The following is a 13,781-nucleotide window of genomic DNA, read 5'->3' on the forward strand; positions in this document are numbered from 1 at the left end:
GACCACACGCTGGGCCGCGTGTGTAAGGCTTGGGGCCAGGTGGACAGGAGAGGAGACCCGTCGAGTTAAACAGTTACTGAGCTCATGTGACTTGGATCCACCCAGACCACATGCAACTCACGATCTGGTCTGAGGACAGACGAAGAGACTTCTTATAGGAGGTGGTGCTGCTGTGGCTCGGCGGCTCCGTAGGGATGGGGTCCACTTGGATGGATTCTTCCAGCTCCTGGGACCCCTCGTCACTCGATGAGTCTTCCTCAGCCGGCCTGTTCAACACAACCCCGTTACTGAAGAGGCAGCAGGACGTTTTACAGACGACAGCTTTTCATTTAGGATCAAGAAGAGAAAGAGATCCCAAATCCATTCTAGGAGGAGCCCTTCCCCAGACCCAGGGTCCACACCGGCGTATCCCTCCTCCCTCTACGACTGGCCGGTGGTGACTCGCCCACTGTGACTGGCCATTTTCTGCTACAACCAGTGAATGCTACTAGGTCCGCTGATTCTTGTTGAAAGGGATATATATGTATGTTTCTAAAGATACACATCTTTAGAATCTTTCTTAGTGATTTAAGAAACTAACAAGATTTTATACAGTCCTTTCAAAAGAAGAGGGTAAAGAGCAAGAAGACAGATAAACCCGTGTTTAGAGAACGGGAAGAGAAAAGAACCTGATGGGGGAAGAAACAGGGCAGCCAATCCACACGTCTAAGGCGGCTCTACTCCTTCCAAGAAATGGAAGGGACCCACGCCCAACTCAGATCCTGTTACGTCTCCCCTGCTGTGCCTGACAGCCAGGGAGCAGGGCACCGGGGACGGCACATCTCACAATTTCGCAACATCTGCTTCCCAAAGGCCTGCATTTCAGGGCATCCGAGTCCACGGCTCCGGGACAGGAGCAAGGTACTCAGGAAGCAGTGAGGAGTATATTTACTCTAAGCTGATGAGATAGTACACGTACACACACACACACACATTTGGCCATGCTACACGGCATGGCTTGCGGGATCTTGGTTCCCTGACCAGGGACTGAACCCGGGGCCCCAGCAGTGAGAGTGCTGAGTCCTAACACTGGACTGCCAGGGAAGTCCCGAAGCTGATGATATTTTTTAAAGAAAAGCGGAAGTTATCATCTGCTAACTGAGCAGCAGAAGGAAGCCACCGACTGTCATGCACGTCCACAGGACAAAGACATTTCTGACTAAGAATTAAACAAAACGGCCAACATCAGCTTGAATGCAATGGCCGAGGCGGGGGAGCCTGGAGAGACCGGGGGCCCCCACCTGCCACTGGCCGGCTCCTTCGCGCTCGACGGCCGGTCTATGGGTGGCGGCTCCTCCGATTTCCCTTCCTTGGTCTCTGGCAGCTGGAACGGCAAGATAACAATGACAATGTGCAGTTCTCCCCCTACGGTCAAGCAAAAATTCATCAGTAGCTCTCTCCAGGAACGAGCAAAACCGCTTTCTGAATCCACAACTTAAAAACGCTTAAGAAACAAACTTCCTCTAGTTTGAGCCAAAAGGACGGAAACCTGAGAGAGAAGTCATATGCTGTTTGTGCAAAAAGCTGCCGCCACAAAGTCAGGGGCAGGAGTTGTTGAGAGAGCACCAGCTCAGTCACACAGTATAATACAACTAGGTGCATGGCAGGGATGCTGGACCTGCAGAACAGAGGGGACTGATGCCCCACCCTCCAGCGGGGGAAGGTGGCAAGCTCTGGCTTCCATCCGGTGACGCAGCGCGGTGGAAAGGGCATAAGCTCTGGGCGTAGACTTAAGGTCACACCCCAGCTCCAGCCCTCACCAGTTATGTGCCCTCAGTCAAGTTATATCACCTCCTCGTGCTCCAGTTTCCTCACCTGTAAAACAGGAATCCAAACACCTATACTGTTGGGCTGTAGTAAAGGTGAGAGGTAATGCATGTGAAGCACCTAGCATCAGACTTGCACACGTAACTGTTCAAACAGGTGACTACTATTATTAAAAGAGGATTATGTGGCCCAACTTGACTTGTGCTTGGCAAAAAGGTTTTTTTTTGAATAAACCAAAGATTCACTTCTTTTCAGCCCATGGAAAGGACTACCTCCAGCTCAGTTACCTGTTTGGTTATGCTCTCTCTCTTACGCCAAAACCACCAGCGACCAGATTTCTTTGGCATCTTATCTTTGACCCAGGACTCAACTGTGGCCTGAAAACAATCAACACAGGTGAGTCTAGCCATCTGTCAGTCACAAGGCACTCGACTCCTTTCAACCATTAACGTACAGGACGGTGAGCAACGCTTTCCACACCTCCCAGACTCCTCTGAAAGACGGACCGTGTCCTCTTTTGTGGCAGTTCTGTGGTATGAGATTGGGTGGTCTGGCTACGTAGGAGCAGCCCTCTTAGGGGCTGGCAGGCAGCCTGCTCTCATTTCTCTACCCTTGGGAAATGTGGTTCTCGTGAGTTATGAGGACCAGCTAGGCTGATGATGTCGTCTTGGTGGACAGATTCAAAGCAAAGCTTTAGGTTCTACATAACAGACTTTTAAACCACAAGCTGAATGGATCACACCCATGCCACGCTTCTGGTGGCCCCATCACCCTCTTCTTGCTGCTTCTTTCCATATTAATGGGAGGAAATGTTTTCATTTATTCTATATTTAACTAACATTTAGTAAAATCTCTCAACCTTTATATACCATCAGAAACCGGTATAAATATCTAGTAAAAATGGCAAAGATATGGCAGCCCAGCTAATTTCCTACACTTTGGGGTATGAGATAATTTGAGTGGTAATATTAATTTTAGAATATTAAATAAAACTGAACAGTACCCAGTTTAGAAATATGCACACCCGGATTTTTCGAAGCACTACATGCTGTAGATACCTCTGAGGGGGCGAAACACAGCGGAGCAGCTCACCTTAGGTAAGCTCTTCTGGAAGACCTGCAGGCTGAGGATCATGGGAGCCGCCAACGCCCAGTTGTAGTACCTGTGAGAGTAAAACCGTGCAAGGCCGTCACACAAGAGAGGAGAGGGCGGGAGGGAGAAACACCACATAAAATGCCTTATTCTCTCCAATGAAAAGATGATCAGCTCAGTTGCTTGCCACATAAGTAATCTTTGCTTCAAGCCAAACTTCAAGCCAAACTTTGGGTGGGCCAAAAGGTTTGCTCGGTTTTTTCCGTAGGATGGCTCTAGTAGCACTCAGTTGTCTTTAACTTCATTTGAAACAATTTTATTAGATTGTATTGTGACAGGTGTCACATCAGCATGCATTTAAAAAAAGACTTATGGGGTTTCCCTGGTGGCGCAGTGGTTAAGCACCCGCCTGCCAATGCAGGGGACACGGGTTTGATCCCTGGTCCAGGAAGATCCCACATGCTGAGGAGCAACAAAGTCCGTGCGCCACAACTACTGAGCCTGCGCTCTAGAGCTCGTGAGCCACAACTACTGAGCCCGCACGCCACAACTACTGAAGCCCACACACCTAGAGCCCGTGCTCCGCAACAAGAGAAGCCACCGCAATGAGAAGCCCACACACCACAACGAAGAGTAGCCCCCACTCGCTGCAACTAGAGAAAGCCCGCGTGCAGCAACGAAGACCCAACGCAGCCAAAAATAAATAAATAAATTTGAAAGAAAGAAAGACAGACATCAAAATTGGTGAATTTTTGTGTAGCCATTTTAACACTGAAGATGGAAGAAAAAAGCAACATTTTCAGCATATGCTTTATGATTTCAAGAAAGGTAAAAATGCAACTGAAACGCACAAAAAGATTTGTGCAGTGTATGGAGAAGGTGCTGTGACTGATTGAACGTTTCAAAAGTGGTTTGTGAAGTTTCGTGCTGGAGATTTTCGCTGGACGATGCTCCACAGTCAGGGTAGACCAGCTGAAGTTGACAGCGATCAAACCAAAACCATAATTGAGAACAATCAACGTTATACCACATGGGAGATAGCTGACATACTCAAAATATGAGTATGAAAATCATTTGCACCAGCCTGGTTATGTGAATCGCTTTGATGTTTGGGTTCCACATAAGTTAAGGGAAAAAAACCTTCTTGACCATATTTCTGCATGTGATTCTCTACTGAAATGTAATGAAAACGTTCCGTTTTTAAAGCAAATTGTGATGGGTGATGAAAAGTGGATACTGTACAACAATGTGGAACAGAAGAGAGCGTGGGGCAAGCGAAATGAACCACCACCAACCACACCAAAGGCCAGTCTTCATCCAAAGAAGGTGATGTTGTGTATATGGTGGGGTTGGAAGGGAGTCCTCTATTATGAGCTCCTTCTGGAAAACCAAATGATTAATTCCAACAAGTACCTCTCCCAATTAGACCAACTGAAAGCGGCACTTGACGAAAAGCGACCAGAATCAGTCAACAGAAAACGCGTAATCTTCCATCAGGATAACACAAGACCGACCGCATGTTTCTTTGATGACCGGCAAAAACTGTTACAGCTTGGCTGGGAAGTTCTGATTCACCTGCCACATTCATCAGACACTGCACCTTCGGATTTCCATGTATTTATAGGTCTTTACAAAATTCTCTTAATGGAAGAAAATTTCAATTCCCTGGAAGACTGTAAAAGGCACCTGGAACAGTTCTTTGCTCAAAAAAGATAAGTTTTGGGAAGATGGAATTACAAAGTTGCCTGAAAAATGGCAGAAAGTAGTGGAACAAAAGGGTGAATACGTTGTTCAGTAAAGTTTTGGTGAAAATGAAAAATGTGCCTTTAATTTTACTTAAAAAACCGAAAGCACTTTTTGGCCCACCCAATATAAAAGAGAGTAGCATTTCAACACATCATTTGAAAATAAAGCTGAGGCTTTACCTTCACTTCAAAGTCACTCCACTGCCCATTAGCCCGTTTATGTGAAATGCATATTTTATAGCGAGAAAGACTGTAATGGTTAAAAACAGCACTTGGGGAAAAAAACCTGCAAGAGTATTTAATAATTACAAAAGCAAGAGTATTTACCGGTTATATATCCGTATTACAAGGTTGGGATTGTCTATAAGTCCAGGGTTTTCTGCAAATTCATGGTAAGTAATGATATGCTCCATAAATTTCTCTGCAGTGTAAAACAATAATTATCCATTTGGTTAGAGATTACATAAATAAATACCCATATGAGATTATCACAATACTCTCTACACTGAAAGGACTATAAAGATAAAAAAAAAAGTCCTTTAAAACAAACAAACAAAAAACCCAACAACTAACTTTTCAATATGCATCAAAAGCAAATGTCAGACACTTGAGGGGTTTTTTTCCCCAGGACAAGAAAGAACACTTCTTTTCTACTCCCCCTCTGCTACCACTCCTCCCGCAGATGGGAAAAAACAAAACCCCAAACCAAAAACCAACCAACCAACCAAAGAAAAACGGGAGAAAGGGATAAACCAGGACTCCTAGGAAAACAGATTACAGATGTGGCGAGAGGGAGGAAGATACGAAGGCACAGACGTGCACACACTCCACTCCATAACCAGTGAAAACTGTGAGCTTCGTTCTTCTAAGCAGGAGAGACTGCATAACTGGGGAATACTCGTGGGGGTCTTACAGCGTTAAGTGCACAAGTACAAGCTACGTTAGAAAAAACAATCAAAACATTTTACAATGCTTGGAGGAAAAAAACCAAACACACACCAGAATTTGGCGTAGGGTCTCATCAAGAAATAAATGCCAAGCTCTTGTAGAATAAACGAGAACTGTGCATGAATTTCTGTATGCTGATCGCAACCCTGCGCTCTAATGCAGGCCAACAGAGACAATTCTCCCTGGGGTTGTTCCTCCTGGCAATCTGTGTATTTATTACTTTTACTGGCCATTTCTGTCTCCCCCAATGACAAACTCTACCTAAGTGAACAATATTCTTTTTAAGTATAAATTCTATCGTTTATATAAATTGTATATCCCCTCCTCCACCTATATTTTTTAAAGTGGAGGCTTATGAGGATTATAATTAAAATGTGACCTATTTAACTTTGTCCCTAGAAGGAACCACTGGCCATAATAACATGCTCTTAATTTCTAGCAAAAAGTAAAACAAACAAATAGAATTAAGAGGTGGAAAAGAGGCACAGTGATCACCCCGTGACCCTAAGAAAAAGAAGATTCAGGGAAGCACAGACGTGAGGCTCAGGGTGCCTGGCCTGCCACATGCAGAAGATGAAGGATGATGTTAGTTGTAAAAAGAAAATCTTTCCTTAGAGGAAAGTCCATCAGGGGCCACTAGCCAAACTGAGAAAACGTTAAGAAGAGTTCAGTTTACAAAAGGAGGGAAAACCAGAAAGGCCAAAGAACTTGGGACAGATGTACACACGGCTGCTCAAGCCACAGCAGAGTCGTCCAAACCGGCCCCGCTAAGAAGCTCCCTTGTCTTGAGCACCTTTACTCTCCTGGACCAACTCTCAAGACGAGACAGAAAGTAATCCCTTCTACCTTTAGCCAGAAACATCCATCTACTCAGAAGACAATCAATTTGGCGGCCTCAGGCCCTCCTCTCCTGTCTCAGGCTTGGGGCAGCCAGGCCCCAGGCCCACAACTGTTCTTCCAACAACCTTACAGAAGAGACGGTGGCCAGAGCTGCGCTGACCCCGGCCGCCCAGCAGGCGGGCCGCCCGAGACCTCGGCCCCAGACACGTGCCCTCTCCCACCCACTTACCTGTGGCGTCACCCCAACACGAGGTACCTAAGTGAAGGGCCAAGAGTCCGACAGCAGAGGGGGACCCCAGTGACCTGCACAAGACCCCGCGAGCTGGATTCCCACAACGGCTTGAGGCCGCCTTCTCAGCGGGGCAGGCGTGGCTGCTGGCCTACCTTTAGAAATCTCTCCGTTCTCACTGAGGCCGCCGCAGAGGGACAGGGTGACGTCGGGCAGGTCCATGGCAGAGTCCGAGAGGCACTCGGTGCCGCTGTCGGCGGCCGCGCTGCCCACAGACTGTGGGGACTGGGAGCCAGAGAGCGTGTCGGCCTCGGGCCACTGCCTGGAGCCGGGCTCCGACTCGCTGCGGGAGAAAAGCATGGGCCTTCGCACAACTGCCCGCGTTCCCAGCTTTCCAACCACGGGGCTCCCCGGGCGCTTTGAATAGGAGCAGGCTGACCTGGCATCGGACGCGGCTTTCCTTAGGGAGTGCTGAGAACCCTATCACAGATGACACTAAAATAACCTAATAGCACTGCTGAGGAATTACCTGAATACAGTGAACACGTCACAAACATCACTACCGTCATTCACAATAATGTAAACTTTTCAAAGATGGCCGTTCTGACTTAAAGGGGTAAAAGAGTTATAAGCATTTATTTACATCTGTATGATGAAAATGACAGAGTAATTAAGAAAAATCTGATGTTTGAAAACCTTTTGATCTTAACTTTCTAGAAAAAGCTGCAGTGCTATATACATCCTGTAGAAAATGCTGTAGCCCAAGGTTGTATTATTTTTAAAAACAAGGCTTTTCTAAATCGTCTGTTACTTCACAAAATAGAACAAAGTAATTAACCAAGTGAAAATTCTCAGGAGCCTAGACACACCTCAAGAAAGAAATGTACTGAGAAACCAGAAATAAGCTGTTCTTACACTAGTGAGCTCCAGAACCAAAGTCGAGGGTATTCAATATTTTCACTTTTCTAAATAAGGCACAGAAGCTAGGTTTTAGAAGCTGATCCTAAAGGAAACTTTCTGTAATGGAGCGTTAAGTTTGAGAGAAAAAAAACCAAGGAAATGGCGCCGTAAGTCTCTTAGTCATGAATGTTTACTGCTCTATTTCAATGTCACATTGAAATACTGTTCTAGAATTTTCAAATTCTTTTACTTTTTTTTTTAAAAAAAGCCAGTATATGAATGTATGCTATCCAGTGAAGTTATATGATCTTTAGGAAAAAATCTGAAATTTGAACAGTAGGTGGCAGCAGAGTACAGATATGTCATAAATATAAAGCAGTTTCGAACATGATCACGTTTTGTATTTGAGCCTTTGAAGAAAACTTTAGGTTTTTGGGAATCAGGTTTTTGGGAATTCTCTCTCCTAAAGAGCAATGTACACACATATCACAATATTGAGATCAATCGGATCAACAGAATGTGTTCCTCACTGAAAATGGTGAAGAAGCCAAAGCCACATAAAGCAGCAAAACATGCTGTTATGCTGGGGTCCCAGTGCAGGCCGACCCCTGGGGTAAAACACAAACACCCTTGTCTTCAACCTCCTAGGCACACGGCTAGGTCCCCCTGCAGTCACGTGTGGCCACTTGATCAGATGACTGAGCTGTCCATGTGGACAGAAGGCGTGTGCTGTGTCCTTCCCAAGCTGGGCCCCTGAATAAACTGCCCCGTGTGATCCTCTCCTTTCCCCGCTGAGGCCCCGGAGGGCATGGTGGAGTCTCAGGATGGAAGGAGCTTGTGCTCCTGAGCCCCTGTGTGCAAGGCCTCCCACCAAACACCAGTACTAGAACAGCATCACGTGAGCAAGAAATAAACTGCTGTGGTCAAGCCACCAAGGTCTTGAGTTTTATCAGTCAGAGCAGCTGGTGTGACCCTCACCGACGCCACCACTTAAATACAGAGGACCCACCTGACTCAACGGGCCGCCAAACCCATGAGACTGATGTGATTTAGGGTAAAGTTGAGCTCTAATTACAAATACTGGCTATTCAGTCAAGACGGCAATGGTCACGATGATAAAACAAATGCTTACGAGCATTTCAATAATCTCACTGTCTCTAAATGTTTATGAATGTCTCAAGAAACAACCAGCTTCTGAGGTAAGAGGCCTGCTTGGTGAATGGCAACGGCCCCAGATGGTGAAGTTATAACAGCACTGGGAGGCCCCACTGCAGTAGTCACGCTTCCCCGTTTTTTAAAAGGAAAACTAAGAAATCTGTCTTAGGAATCCCAGTGTAAATAAATGATTAAGGACTGGGAGATTGGAAACAAAGAGATAATTTTAAGACAGCTTACATTTTAACTTTCTTATTGGGAAAAAAAAAAAAAAAGGACCAGTTTTCAGTTCTCTCACCTTAAAAACCCAGCTATTACTTCAAAAGAAGTGGATACTTGGAGACAAATGTAGGGCAGAAAGCTAGGAAGGAGTTTTAAGGATCTTCCAAAAATATCTGTAAAAATTTAAGTATCTTCTTTTCAATCCCATCTTTCTATTTTAAATAAAAACTTAAGACATGCTTTTCAATAATTTACCTAAAAGTGTTTAATTATGTGTGACTATGGCTCAGTATATTCAAACCATACTTCTCACGAGAAAAGTAAACTGTTTTTTATAATCATAGATAGAGTATTATCATGGAATTTCCCCAAGAATGGAAGTGACCTTGGGAAAACAGCGCAAGTCTATCGCTGCTGAGATCTCAGTGTTATTCCAAGGTGAGACCCACGGAGGAGAAGGGGGAGGGGGTGCCAGGGGGAGCCGAGAGCTGAGCTCCAGGGGTGCACAGGCCCTGGAAGGGGCCCCACCAGACCCAGGACTGCAAGCGTAGACTCACTGAAGAGTGGAGGCCTCCTTTGTAAAGCATCTCTGAATAAAGATATTTTACCTTTAAAACACATAGTAAAGGAAACAAATGCTAATGAACAGGAGGTGCTAAACTGAAGTCACGTCCAATGTCAGGCCCTTATGTAGGCTTCACTAGTGCACCTTACCTTCTTACTGTATTGAAAATATTTTCATAAATAGGTAAATTATTAACTTCAAATCACTATACTCAAAACAACACATGCACAATTTCTGAATTTTCCAAAATCTGAAGCAATCATCCAACTTAGCTAAAGGATACCATCCCCTTGCTCCTTTTTCTCAGACAGAATGCTTTGCTCTAGAAACATGGAGAATATTTCAGAGCTGCCCACTCTTCAATATAAAATCCACTACCTTTTGGGGAAATAGAGAGCTGCAACCTCAGGTTCTAGTGCCTTTAGGTCATCCAGGTAAATATCATCAGGTCCCTGGTGTTGGCTTCTCTTGTGGACACCTGGTTTTGTAAAAAAAAAAAAAAAAAAAAAAAAATTGGAGATGAGAACTTGGTTATTCTTCATTTACAACTCTGCAAGAAAACAAAAGTTTGCAAGTAATAAAACAGACCGTGATTGGAATTTCGTTGTATTTTTAAAGGTGTCAACTAACCTCTTTCCCTGTGTGGGTTCTCAGCATCCATGCGAATGGAAGAGGGCGTCAGGGTCGCACTCCTGACAGCCGCCCAATAAACACGCGCTGAGTCACGCATTCTTTCACCTGCTCTCACGTGAATAATCCTGGGCCCTAAATCGTTTACACTTGAAGGTTAACGTTTATTATATTTACAGCACGAACAAAGGAGACCGAACCCGAACCTGACGTGACCACCAGCACTGAGAAAGAGGCCATCATTCTAAAGCCACGAGGGGAGGCTTGCGGGGGACAGGGTGCTTGCTCGGTGCCTGCGGAGGGCAGGACCCCTCACACCACGGGCAAACCTGGCAGCCAACGCCTTCGACACAGGATCACGGTTAGCATCTCATAGTGGGACATGATGAGATGCAGTAGGGAGCATCTTCAAGTCAAAAAATAAAGAACATTGATCCCAAATCCAATCACGCCTCTAGAGCTGTGCTGCCCACTCATCACTGCCACGCGCGGCTGCTGGGCACGTGACCTGACCTAACCTGAGTGAGGCCTGTAAAACGCGAGAAGCGTGTGCGCGTTTATCTTTAGTTCTATGCTATTTCAACACGTGCACTTCATGCGTCCACCATCCCAGTCAATATAAAATACTGTCACCTCATAGATCCTGCTGCGAGCGTTTACAGCTCTACCCACTTCTCTCTTGTTCCCTCCCCCACCTCACTGCTAACCCCCGGCGGCCGCTAATCTGTTCTTCCCTTCTCTAACTTGGTAATTTCAAGCATGTTATATAAATAGAATCATACAATATGTAACTTTTTGACATTGGCTTGCTTTCTTTGCTCATCATAATTTCCTCAGATTCATCCAAGTTCTTGCGTATTATCACTAGTTTGTTCCTTTTTTTCCCTTAGTATTTCATGGTATGAAGGTATGAAGTACTTATAACAGGTTGCTTAACCATTCACCATTCAAAGGACATCTGGGTTGTTTCTAGTTTGAGACTATTAAGTATAAATCTGCTATTAAAATTACTGTACAGGTTTTTGTGTGAACGTAATTTTCACTTGTCTGGTATATTTTCCCGAAATTATGATCCAATGTCTCTGCTTCCTCACCAACATTTGATGGTGCTACTATTTTTATTTTGGTCATTCTGGTTTTAATTTGTATATATCCAATGAACAATGATGTTAAAGAAAAAAACAAAAAAGGAAAAACACATACCAGCTTTCCAAGGCTTACTATAAAAAATGTAAAGTATCTCCATAACTTCTATATTAATTACTTGTTAAAACTATACTACTCAACTATATTCAAACTATAAGCAGTTTTGAATTTACTGCTTTAGATAGAATACATTAGTAAACTTAGTTTCACTTGTTTATTTTTACTTTTTTTTTTTTTTTTAATGTTAAAGACTTAAGTTCCAGTTTAAGGAAATATGGGAATGTCACCTTGAAAAAACAATCAAGATACATCCAGACTGTGAGAAAGTAAGTACACAAGACAATAGCCTGGGCTCTTCAAAAGGTCAGTATCATGGGTGCAGAGGGGGAAAGAGTGGTAGTGGCGGGTGTGTGCGTGTGTGTGCTCGTGTGTGCACAAGCACACGAGCTGTTCTAAACAAAAAAGATTAAACACAAAAACCAAATGCAACATGTAAAACCCTGATGAGATCTTGGTTTGAGGGAAAAAAAACCCAAACCAAACAGTTAAAAAGCTATTCTAGGTACATCTGGGGAACATGAATATGCATTCAAGATGACAGTGGAACCGTGGTTATGCAGAGGATGTTTTAGCCTTAGAAGGTGTGTCTTGAGTGTGAAATGTCATCATGCCTGCAACTTGTTTTCAAATGGCTTAAAATAAAAAACTGTATGTGTGTGAGTGGAGAGACAAAGCAAATGTGAATTAAACTTTTTATAATAAAAAGTTGGGGGGGAAAAAAGAATGAGGCCAAATCCATGGTGGAAACCACCACGCGGTGTTCTCTCTCCAGTCAGTTCCTGCCCTGTGTGCCGAGAACAGGGGTCATTATTCCCTGGACTAAAACCGGAACACGGGATGCCCCCTTAGCAGTTCTCAGAGTAGCACACGTGGTCTGAGAAGATGCGCTGAGCTAGGAAGAAGCAGGTACCGAGTTCCTCACCAGCCGGGTGAGCACATGTGGCCACAAACACCCCTGACAGTCATATTCTTTTATTTTAAATAAACGGTTTCTGAGTGACCCTGAAGGTCCACACCTGTAGTGGCTATTAAGTCAGTTTATGATCATCTAACTTATGGTGCTGGCATTTTTTGAAAAGTGAAGTAGGTATTTGGCTCTATGTGACAACTGAGTATTTTTAGGGAAGGTTTTACTTCCCTAAAAATAGGCCCAAAGCCAGTGTTCAGATACACTGTATCCAGTATCAATGGATAACTATATTTTTCAACAGTAAGAACGTTCTGATGATGTCAACTACTTTCCAAAAGTGAGAGCTGTTGCGCCAGGAGCTGCACCCTGTCTTCTAGCTGTTAGAGGATTCCAATCAACAATCAAAAGAAGAGGACACACACTAGTAATCAGTGTGCATTTATATAGGGCCCATATTACTGCAACAAAAGTACTTAGTTTGGCCTCAACTAGCCAGATGTTTCAGGTGTAAGCATCTCTCTAGTCTAATTTTTTCTGTTAAACATAACTGTTTAGGAGTCTACTTCACATTGTTGACACACCTAGTCACTAAAGGGGTTAACTTTAGTCATTAACTGATTTTAACGCTTTCATAAGTTTTTCAATAAACGCTTCTCAGGGGCCTGAGCAGCCACGGCCGGGAGAGGGAGGAGGTCAGAGTTGCCTCCAGGGGCGCCTGAGCCCCCCGAGCGTGGCAGGTCCCAGTCAAGAGCACAGACACAAAGGCAGCCCCTGAGTATTACCTGAAACCCTGGAGAAATTTACCACGTAGATTTGGGGCAGCAGAGGCCAAATCAAACCACCAATTACCTCTTTTCTTTGAGGGTGAGTCGACTTTAGCGGCTGGTTTAGCTTCTGAGGGTGCCTCGGCGAAGGACGGGGGGAGGAGGGTGGTGGGCGTCTGACCCCTCGGGGGGCTCCCGAGGCCCTGATGCCAAGGCTGCTCCACTCCTCTGCTTCCCTGGGGCCCGGGGCTTGGGCTTCACGATGGTACAGACCGTCTCCCCCACAGAAGCATCCTTCTCAACTTCACTTAGGAGGTTGTCCTCGCTGGGAATTACCCGAAAATGGGTATTTTCTGATGGAGTAATCATAGCTGTCCTAGATCTCTCTCTTTGCTGACCTGAAACAGGCGAATTGTTTAGAAATTAAACTACTGTCAAAGGTGTTTGTTAACAACGTAACAAACGTTGTGGGCAGTTTGTTACTGTGCGCAGTCAAATCTCAATGAGATCACATAAATAAGCAAAATGTGTATTTAAAAAAAACTAGAGGGTCTAAACATTTTTTTTTCCTCTCAGGAAATGCATCTTTCCAATTCTTTCTTCTTTCACCCTGAGCTGGCAAAAAAGCTTTCGTAATCAATTTCCTATTTTAAAATTTCAGTGGAAATTTTAGTTTCCTTTAGGAACTTAAAAAATTTTCCTGATTAAAATGTTAACAATCAACATTATTTATGAAATAGGAACACACAAAATAATGTTGGATTCCTTC

The 13,781-nt window shown here is 44.5% G+C and overlaps 1 protein-coding gene across 1 annotated transcript in view; it reads right to left on the reverse strand.

The window, feature by feature from the left end:
* LPIN2 (lipin 2) overlaps positions 1-13,781 on the reverse strand; it is a 59,291-nt gene that overhangs the window by 4,797 nt on the left and 40,713 nt on the right. The window contains 9 exon segments of the mRNA XM_082353634.1: positions 122-266; positions 1,281-1,363; positions 2,094-2,183; positions 2,899-2,968; positions 4,971-5,064; positions 6,816-7,003; positions 9,881-9,980; positions 13,098-13,158; positions 13,160-13,410. Coding sequence (XP_082209760.1) covers positions 122-266; positions 1,281-1,363; positions 2,094-2,183; positions 2,899-2,968; positions 4,971-5,064; positions 6,816-7,003; positions 9,881-9,980; positions 13,098-13,158; positions 13,160-13,410 — 1,082 coding nt within the window.

Source organism: Balaenoptera borealis, assembly GCF_965194805.1.
Source record: "Balaenoptera borealis genome assembly, chromosome: 14".
NCBI classification, from domain to species: domain Eukaryota; kingdom Metazoa; phylum Chordata; class Mammalia; order Artiodactyla; family Balaenopteridae; genus Balaenoptera; species Balaenoptera borealis.